The sequence below is a fragment of the Drosophila gunungcola genome, unplaced genomic scaffold, assembly GCF_025200985.1.
Source record: "Drosophila gunungcola strain Sukarami unplaced genomic scaffold, Dgunungcola_SK_2 000001F, whole genome shotgun sequence".
NCBI classification, from domain to species: Eukaryota; Metazoa; Arthropoda; class Insecta; order Diptera; family Drosophilidae; genus Drosophila; species Drosophila gunungcola.
Window position 1 is genome coordinate 5,038,989 of NW_026453197.1, and position 10,592 is coordinate 5,049,580.

The 10,592-nt window shown below is 40.4% G+C and overlaps 1 protein-coding gene across 1 annotated transcript; it reads left to right on the top strand.

The window, feature by feature from the left end:
• The first annotated feature begins 3,064 nt into the window (after positions 1-3,064).
• On the top strand, positions 3,065-9,471 carry LOC128261929 (V-type proton ATPase 116 kDa subunit a 1). The gene is made up of 4 exons (XM_052995879.1): positions 3,065-3,221; positions 5,867-8,066; positions 9,012-9,183; positions 9,254-9,471. Exons 2-4 carry the CDS (start codon positions 5,888-5,890, stop codon positions 9,345-9,347), a joined length of 2,445 nt encoding a protein of 814 aa, XP_052851839.1. The 5' UTR covers positions 3,065-3,221; positions 5,867-5,887; the 3' UTR covers positions 9,348-9,471.
• Positions 9,472-10,592: the final 1,121 nt, after the last annotated feature.

Below are 10,592 nucleotides of genomic sequence, written 5' to 3' on the forward strand. Positions count from 1 at the left end.
AATTGCAACGACCAATCCGTACATAAAACGGGGCAGATTTGCACTTTTCGTTCGTAAACACATCAGAATCGAATTGGCTGCACGTTTGTGCAGACCGCACCAGAAAGCTCTTACACCGCAGGCCATTTTGTTGCAACTCGTCCATATGGGCATTAGACTAATCCAGAGTACCGCACGCAACAACTTACTTATTGGCCATGGCAGAAACCAGTCGGCTGAAGTCCCAAAATACTCCGGGAAATTGCACACTGAGAAAACGGACCGTGCACAAGTGGAGTTTATTAAAAATGGGAACAAAATTTGTATGACTTCGTATTTTTGCTTCTGCAAGAAAAGACAAAATTTGAAAACAAAATTCGTCATAGGCACGTTTTAAATAGATAGTTAGTTTTTTTCGAAAGAGGCGAGAGGAAACGACTAACTACTTCGTATTGCTTATCATATAAAAGAGAGAAAAATAAATAGAAAAATCTACATAACTTTGTTAGTTTCAACATGTTCAGAAATACATTCTTAACTATTTTTTTATTGGAATAACAATATCATATAACCATATAGAAACAATGATTTTATTTAAAATGAAGCATTCAATGCATAACGCTTTTTTAATTTTTCCAATCTTAAATGGTTTGATAACATTAACAGAGTATTTAAGTTTATTGACTTATTTATTTTATTATTACTGAAATGGAATATAAACTTTGGCTCACAGAAGCTATCTTTTTTTCCCGTTTTTTTTTTTTATAGTGCGTTTCTACTTTCGCTTTAACTGCACTTTTTGGCGCAGAGCAGACGGAATGGTGACGCACATTAGCCGATAGTGTGGGTCGAACACATGGCCCCCAGTCCGCACCCCATTTAATGTGCAACAGCGAAAAGTTGAACGTGCTGGCAGCTAAACTCCTTTTTCATCCTCTCTGCTTGGCAACAAACTCACTCACACACACTCGCTAACTGATGGCCATTATCAGCATCATTATGTGGCATTAGGAGCCGTGCCACGAGGATGATTATGTTGTAGCAGCTTAAAGTTGAATGCGATTTATTTGTGGTCTCCCCCCGTTGTTCGCCCCTTTCCATGTATGCGTGTGTGAAAAAGTGCATTTGAGCTCATTTAAATAGCATAAATTGAGATGCTTAAGCTCATTAGGTAGAAATTTTTAATTAGCAAGCCCTGTAATGACCACCGACTGGCAGGTGGTCGCTTATCATATGCGGACCAAAGCAAAAACGCAGCTTATCAGTGAAGTTGAGGCCAAAATTATACGAATTACACACTTAATGCAGTTCCCAGGAATCTGCGTCATCTATGAGAATGATAATACCAAATGACGTCCGTAGACTATCTAATTTTTTTTTTTTCTAAATACTATAATAAATCCTTACTTTCAGGAGTCGACATTACTTAATATAGGGCCGGAACTCAAATGGGCGGAATACCAATTGTATGCCTAATTTATAGAGATAAACCAATATAGACAATCTCGAAAACAAGTCTAAAATAATTTAAGGGTATAATATTTAATGAGAATCATTTATTATAACTGCGATTTCGAATAAGATATGTGTTTATAAGTCAATGAATAATGAATAATGAGAATAATTATTTACATCTTTTCCAGTTTTCTCTTTGGTAATTTAGAAATCTCAAAATATTAAGTATACATCAGTATAACACCAAAAATGTTAAGGCCAATAATTTCCTATTGCTTGGCAATAGTTTAGTATCAGTGTTTTATGGGCCATAAATTGGAGAGTGAATTGCGAATTATTTCTAATGAATCATGTGCTCTGTTAATCAAACGTTGCCATACCAACCAGAGCACGTGACTCACGATAGGACCGGCGTACTTAAGTCGGTTTTCAGAGAACGCGGCTGATAAACAAAGCACTTGACTCGGGGACTAATACCAATCGAGCAGACATAAGGCTGCCAGGCAGCCTTCCCTTCACACGTCTTGGCAGGAATCTTTGAGTAATCCCTGCGTATTACACAGGTGGGGTTTTGCTCTGCGTGGTGCTACTTTCAGCGGGAGATAAGCAGGCTAAGACCAGGGAAAATTATTGAAGATGACACTGTAAAGCTTCAAGTCTCAGGAAAGGAATACATTTATTTTTCAAAGTCACAAATATAAATATTTAAATCCATTTCACAAAGCACTTTACAATTTTATGTTGGATTAATTATAGCGATGTAAACTTTCTATGTAATAAATATTCAATAATCATGAACCAAAATAAGCTAAGAAAATAGTTCCCAAGATAACATTATTTTGGACATTTTTTTACACTTGGGAGCAATTTTGTTTGCCTAGGTACTGCACCACTTAAAGACTTATCATTTTCCTTCTTTTGAAATTGTATTCAATCAAAATTCTTTTTTATGAATCCACATTTCATAAAACTATTATTATTATTAGTTTAACATTAGTTAAATCAATGTTGTTGTAAAACACCGAAACCAATTATTTTATTTTTATTATTATCATTTAAATTAAGAATAAGCTATAGTTTAAATACTGTGTACAATAATAAAAAATGCTAAATTGAAAATCTTATATCTCACTTTTTATTATAAATATCTTATTTAACCAATGGGGAGGCTATCACCGTATGTACGACTGCCAATCCAATTTGCCGCTGATTGATTGATCACTCCGTCCATCAGTTGGTGGTGGGTCCTTAATAAACTCTGCAGCAGTGGCAGTGCGATATCAGCGGGTGTCATATTGTTGCAACACCAGCGACCCGCCCGAAAAGTGTCAATCAGGTAATGGAGTTGTGTGGCGTTGGCCAACTCGTGCTTACACTCAATCATTGATAATGCGCGGGGAAATAGCCACAAGAAAAGTGACGAGTAATCGGGGAGTGGACTGCCATAATTGTGTTTCGGTTACGATTACGATTACCTTCGCTGACCGGCGATAAGCCATCGTCTATCAAAGGCGTTCTGTTCTGCGGCCTGTTCAGCGGGACACAATCGCAAAGTGGTTCCGAGTGTGTGATAAAAAGTGTGGGCACAAAGATTATGGAGCGCTCTCCTATGGCATTTAGCCGCGTTTTGGCGAGAGTATGGGTGTGTTGTTTAGATTAGCCCCAGTCTAATTGGCCATGGAGCTCGACGGTTCTTAGGCGATCGCACAGTTCTTTCTGCTCCGCCGAGGTGGCAGGTCGCGAAACAATTAGCAATCACTCACTGGTTACATTTTTGCTGCTTTAGTGTAAGTGTCGTGATTCAAATTGAAAGTGTCCTTGCAGGACTAAAGTGTGTATTGCTTTCATAAATTATTGAAGAAACGCTTGTGCATATCTTATGACATTTTCAATACGCAACCGCCACGTTGGCAATGCGCGTGTTAGCTTAATTATTATTAGCTACCTTGGGGTTAACAACGCGGGGTTATCAATGTTGGCAGAGATAAGCAGTAAATGGCCATAAATTAAATGTTCCCATACGAAATGAAAAGGTTAAAACAAAAACTGCTCCTAACAAAATTATTCAAAATTGCATTTGACTTAATGGTAATTTCTTCTACGATAACGTATCTTAATTGGTTCCCGATAATCACTCGCTAACATTAAACATCGATTTCCATTTGGAGCTATAAAATGTTTTATATTCACTATATGGCGCCATAATTGCCCTGTGACGTCAGAGCACGTGATGGATCATGTGGGGCGAGCAAATTGAACCACTCAAACGTCAAGTAGAAATTTGCCACACGGCCGATTGCGTTGTCGATAATATTTTTACGGCCCACGAACGGATTTCTTAATGAGTCCCGTAACACCGCTTGCAATCCAAAGCACAATCCCCAGTGAACCCATGATTGCGGACATAAACCAGCGGGAACTACAACTGGGAATGGGCATTGGCTATCCGCTAATCAGACATTTGCGTAAAGTTCTGCCCCCAAAGATTTATGGCCAACTTAAAGACAATTGTCTGGGCTCAGCGCAGATTTATGGCTACGACTGATGTACAAAACTAAAGCAGAAAGGCTAGGTCCTGCACTGATTTATCCATCGATGCCATCGGCAAAGCCAAACGACCAGCACTTAATCAATTCTATAAACCGTTTGTGCAGGAATACGTTGTCTTCCTGTCAGTAGAAATGAGCTCAACATTGCAGGTTCAATTATATTTCACCTAGAAATTTATATTCAAATTAATATGATTTATTTAAAAGTTCTGTGTGATTGCTCGCACCTTAATCTTTATATCTTAACTCTAGTTGGATTCATTCCACTGCAGTACAAGTCGATAAAAACGAATTTCAGCTTGACATTCTTTAGTAAATTAAATATAAAGTGTTGATACTAATAATAAAATTTATGTTTTGTTCAATTAAAAGGTCAAAAATTAGTTTCAGTCAATAATAAATTTATATTAGTAAAAAAGAACCAAAAATAAATTCGTAACCATTTACTCCAAATACTCTTAATATATTTGAAAGCGTTGCATAATTCTTGAACAGACTTTTCCTTTACCAATTCGACAATTTATGGAGCAATTAAGAAATCAACAAGCATTCCATTCAATTCCACATTTCCGATAATAAACTTCGTACTCACTTCCCGCCCCGGTAAATCAAATCTCTGGTATCTGTGACCAGCCGAAACTATCAAAAAAATATGTGAAGTGAGGCCACAGACTGCGCGTCTTTTTATCAGTCAGTCGAGAGCGAGAGTCAATCATGATTTTATGGCCGGACAGGCGGGCGGGGCGAAATCACAGCCAGGCAGTGGTCTTACCATAAATATCTGTAATCTGGCCCGCCCAAAACGGTTATCAAAAGACACTGCACAGGTCCTGGCCGGGTAATAGGCGTATAGTGCAATAAACGAGGCTTTCGGGGCTTATTTATAAACCGAGTGATTGCCGGTAATTGTTAATAATTTCAAATTATTAATGCGCTCAAAGCCCACTCCAGATAGGGCCCGAATGCCACTAGATAACCACCGAAACGATCTCGATGGACGAACCAGTCCAATCCCTAATCTAATCTGCACGCTTCGGCTGCGTTCTGTTCTGTACTGTTCTGAATCGTTGAGTTCCACTTAGGTGATTGATTGCGACATTGGCAGGCACTGCATTGAAGTGGACCGACCATAAACAATGTGCGTCAGTTGGATCAACAATGTTGAAACCCTTTGACAGACGACAAAACCCATTAAAGATCGTCAAAACGACTCATTAACCTAACAGATTACAAATGTGGGGCATGCAGTGTGAAAAAAAATTGGGACATTTAAATATTCAATATGTTTAAATGGAATGCATTTAATTTAATAGAATGCATTAAAATTTTGAAATTTACTGTTTACTATTCGGCCTCAAGCATTTCTTAGTTTCTCAATCATACTGACAAGTTGTTATAAACTATTTTTATGGGTAAAACCTTTTTATCTTTAGTGGAAAATTTGGTGACTATTATTACGTTTGATCACATGCCTCACTTGGTAATAAAAATGTTTAATATAGTTTGAAAAGCACAATTTTACATAGTCATTATTATAATCAAATTAGTTATATATGTAGGAATATGATCAACAAGCTTTAAAATTTAAATTTAAATTTGTTTTAAAGCTACTAACTAATACATATGTTTTCTTGAATTTTTGGGCATGAGACAAAATTAAAGATAAATTTTAAAATTCTTATTCCCTTGTGTTTAATAAAACTTTCTTTTTCTTTATTAAAATTTTTTTCATATAAATATATTTTTGGTTGGATTAGTTTGATAAGGATATGCACAAACGTGCAATCAAAACCAATTATTAAGCCAGTGAATCTCCCAAGTTAAAAATTTCTTTTATTGATCACTCCAGTTCATAGATCTAATTCAAACGATTTTTTTTGCAGTAATAGGCCCTCGATTCGAACATGGGAGATATGTTCCGCAGCGAGAAGATGGCCCTGTGCCAGCTGTTCATCCAGCCGGAGGCTGCCTACGCCTCCATTGCCGAGCTGGGCGAGAGTGGATGTGTCCAGTTCCGCGATCTCAATGACGAGGTCAGTGCCTTCCAGCGCAAGTACGTGACTGAGGTGCGGCGATGCGATGACATGGAACGTCGCCTGCGCTACGTGGAGTCCGAGATGAAGAAGGACGAGGTGGACGTGCCAGTGCTGAAGGCGGAGGAGGAGCCAAGTGCCCCGAATCCGCGCGAGGCCGTCGACCTGGAGGCTCAGCTGGAGAAGACCGACAACGAGTTGCGCGAAATGTCCGCCAATGGGGCCAGTCTGGCCGCCAACTTCCGGCACATGCAGGAGCTGAAGAGCGTGCTGGTGAACACCGAGGGCTTCTTCTCCGACCAAGAGGTCATCAACCTGGACTCCAACCGCAGGCTGGACCCCGAGGATCCGGCCCAGGCGCCGGGTGCCGCCCAAAGGGGCCAGCTGGCCTTTGTGGCCGGTGTCATCAAGCTGGAGCGATTCTTCAGCTTTGAACGGATGCTGTGGCGCATTTCCAGGGGCAACATCTTCCTGCGGCGGGCCGACATCGATGGCCTGGTTGAGGACGAGGAGACTGGAAGACCAGTGCTGAAGACCGTGTTTGTGGCCTTCTTCCAGGGAGAGCAGCTGAAGCAGAGGATCAAGAAGGTCTGCACCGGCTATCATGCCGCCGTTTATCCCTGTCCCAGCGCGCATGCCGAGCGGCTGGAGATGATCAAGGATGTGAATGTCCGTCTGGAGGACCTCAAGCTGGTCCTCAGCCAGAGTGCCGATCATCGCAGCCGGGTCTTGAACTCAGCTTCCAAGCATTTGCCTCGCTGGTCGATCATGGTGCGCAAAATGAAGGCCATCTACCACATCCTGAACTTCTTCAATCCGGATGTGACGGGCAAGTGCCTGATTGGCGAGGGCTGGGTGCCCACCAACGACATAGCCACGGTGCAAGAGGCCCTGGCTCGAGCCTCCAAGGTCTCGGAGAGCTCCATACCGGCGTTCATGAACGTCATCGAGACGAACGAGATGCCTCCCACCTACACGCGAACCAATAAGTTTACCAATGGCTTCCAGAACCTGGTCGACTCGTATGGCATGGCCTCGTATAGGGAAGTGAATCCGGCGCTTTACGCCTGCATCACGTTCCCCTTCCTGTTCGCCGTGATGTTCGGGGATTTGGGACACGGCCTGATCCTGCTGCTCTTCGCCTCCTGGCTGATCATCAAGGAAAAGCAACTGGCCTCGATCAAGGAGGAGATCTTCAACATATTCTTCGGCGGGCGGTACATCATCCTGCTGATGGGCATCTTCTCCATCTACACTGGCTTCATCTACAACGACGTGTTCTCCAAGTCGATGAACATTTTCGGCTCCGCCTGGCACATGAACTACACCAGGGACACGGTCGAGGACGCTTCTCTGAAGTACATCACGCTGAGGCCGAACGACACGGTCTACAAGACATACCCCTTCGGCATGGATCCCATTTGGCAGCTGGCCGACAACAAGATCATCTTCCTGAACACCTTCAAAATGAAACTGTCGATCATTGTGGGCGTGGTGCACATGATCTTTGGCGTCACCATGTCGGTGGTTAACTTTGCCTACTACAAGAAGTACGCCAGCATCTTCCTGGAGTTCCTGCCCCAAGTTCTGTTCCTTATGCTGCTGTTCGGCTACATGGTCTTCATGATGTTCTTCAAGTGGGTCACCTATAACGACACGGTGGAAGGACCCCTCTCGCCGGCCTGTGCTCCGTCCATCCTGATCCTGTTCATCAACATGATTCTGCAGGGCAGCCAGGACACACCGGAGCCCTGCAAGGAGTTCATGTTCGAGGGCCAGAAGTCCATCCAGCAGGTGTTCGTCGTCATCGCCATCATCTGCATTCCCTGGATGCTCCTGGGCAAGCCCCTGTATATCTTGTTGAAGCGCAAGATTAGCGGAGCCCCGCCCCCAAAGCCGCAGGGCGGAGGAGGCGAAGGTCACGGCGATGACGACGCCATGGGCGAGATCTTCATCCACCAGGCCATCCACACCATCGAGTATGTCCTGAGCACGGTTTCCCACACGGCCTCGTACCTCCGACTGTGGGCCCTGTCCCTGGCTCATGCACGTAAGTCTATTTATTTCATAATTTTTACACCAAAATCTTATTTGTATTAGATACTGATAAAATAATGGAGTAGTAATATTAAATATCTGACTATTGAGTTTATTTTAATAATATGTAAATTAAATATTTAATCACAATCTTATATACAATGCATATTTAATTGCAAGGTAGTAATATTAATATAATATATATAATATATATATATATAATATATTTTAATATAATTAAAATATTAGGTTAAAAATACTTCCTTTTTGATTTCAAGCATTTAATCTAAGTTAAATGACATTTTCAGATATTAATTATTATTATTATTAGGTTCAAAAACAGTCTAAAGATTATTTTATAAAAATTTTAATATTTTCATGTTTAAACTTTTGTTTCAATCAAATCATTGCTTTATATTCCAATTTAAATATTCCAAGCATAAATAATTTGAATAAATTTATCATCTAATGTCATAACTTTTTAAACCGAATAAATAACATCCAGAAATACTTGAACTCAATTTAATAATTATATATTTAAGCTAAATATACCAAAGCAACCGAATACAGACTTATGATACTTTTTCCATAATCTTCTTTCGGTATGGTTTAATTTATTCGATGATAACAATGTAAATTTCATATCTTTTCTCAAACCTAATAAATTTTATCATTTAATAAAAAAAAGATAAAAACACAATTTAATAGTGCCATACTTAATTATATTAGTTTGTTTTAGAGTTTATAAGCTTACGTAACGTCCGGATATAGATGGCACGCAACGCGTAGGGAATTTCCAAATAGTAATAAAGCGTTTATCATTTACGATTTGACGCAATTAAGCGTGTCACCAATTTATAATTTTTTTTGTCGTAAATATGGTTAAATGATAGGATAATAAATATAATTACCATTGAAAATTATCTTACGAATATTGTTTGATTTCTTTTTTTTGCAGAGCTCTCCGAAGTGCTGTGGAACATGGTGTTTTCTATGGGCTTCAAATACGACAGCTACATTGGTGGCGCTCTCATCTACGTATTTTTTGGGGCCTGGGCACTGCTCACGGTTGGCATCCTAGTGCTCATCGAAGGACTCTCGGCCTTCCTGCACACATTGCGATTGCATTGGTGAGATTGGATTAATCACATAACGTTTTTTTCAGACACAGTCTAACCTTCCAACCTTTTTTTTTGTCAGGGTGGAGTTCATGAGCAAATTCTATGAGGGCGCTGGTTACGCCTTTGAGCCCTTCGCCTTTAAGACCATCCTGGATGTCAGCGAAGATGACTAAATGTGGAGCAGAGGACAGAGTGACAGAGCGCAGGACGCACTTCCGTAAAGCATTTTCCGTTTATTTCGTTCCGCTTCTTTCGTTTTGCACGGAAATATAAATTTTGTTTGATATGCATACAGAATGCTGGTTTGTTTTTCTATTTTCCTGGCTCATTTCTGGGCTTGTCAGCCGACGACAAATGTTTGTCATATGCTTTCTGACAGTTCTCCTTTGGTCACCCAAGTGACAACTGCAGACAACCTCTGGAACGCACACATTCCCCACACGGACTGCACATTTTCGAAACAATCTCAAGGCAAAGTGCTTGATATTCTCAAAAGAAAAAGTGCCCTGTGGTATGTGAGTGTGCGATTTTTTCTCATTAGAAATGTTGTCATGTGCTGAAATTATGTTGTCAGTTAGATTGTCCATTGGCCATTGAGTTGTGAAATTGCACACTGGCCAATTTAAATAATAATAGTATGACAGAACACATCAACCTAAGGCAAGTATTGAATGGCAGCGAAAATATATTTTTGTCAATTGCTGCAAGGCAGAAAGTAAACAAAAACTTATAGGAAAATAATTACTGACTTATAGTTTAATATTTGTAAGGCCATGTTATTGTTGGCTAATTAAAACATAATGTTTGCCCTAAACCATTTATACATTTTTAAAGCAAATACCAAAACTCAACTGTGGTAAAAGTTAATTGCTAAAAAACTAATTTATTTTAAAAGCCAAAAGTCAAAATATATATTTTAAAAAATACGATTGTCATGTCAGTTATAGTTAAGTCCAAATACAAACTCCTCTAGAACCCTACTTAATAAAAAAAATGCGTTTGCTTTCTGTTTGCAAGGGAAACTAGCTTACTATAAAAACTGTTAAATGGCGCGAAATTCTTTTCAATTTCAATTCGGAGCGTTAGCTTTTGGTTCTTTGAATTTCTGCAACCCTTTGCCTGCTGGTGCTGTTTTTGCTGCTGGACTGCCCTCGACGCGTTTCCCAATATTTGCATTCGAACTCAATTGGTTGCGTTTTGTGTTTATTGCCTTTTGCTTTCTGGCAAAATTGAACGTGTCCTAGTGAGTATCTTTTTTGGGTTTTCGTTGTCGGTGTCGTTGTCGTTGTCGCCACCATTGCTCACTTGCTAAAAATATTTTCGCGAGCGGGGGGGTGTTGACAACCAGGCAATAGGCATGGGCAATGGACATTGGGCAGGTGCATCGGAGGTGGAGGTGGAGGGCAGGTGATCCAGGC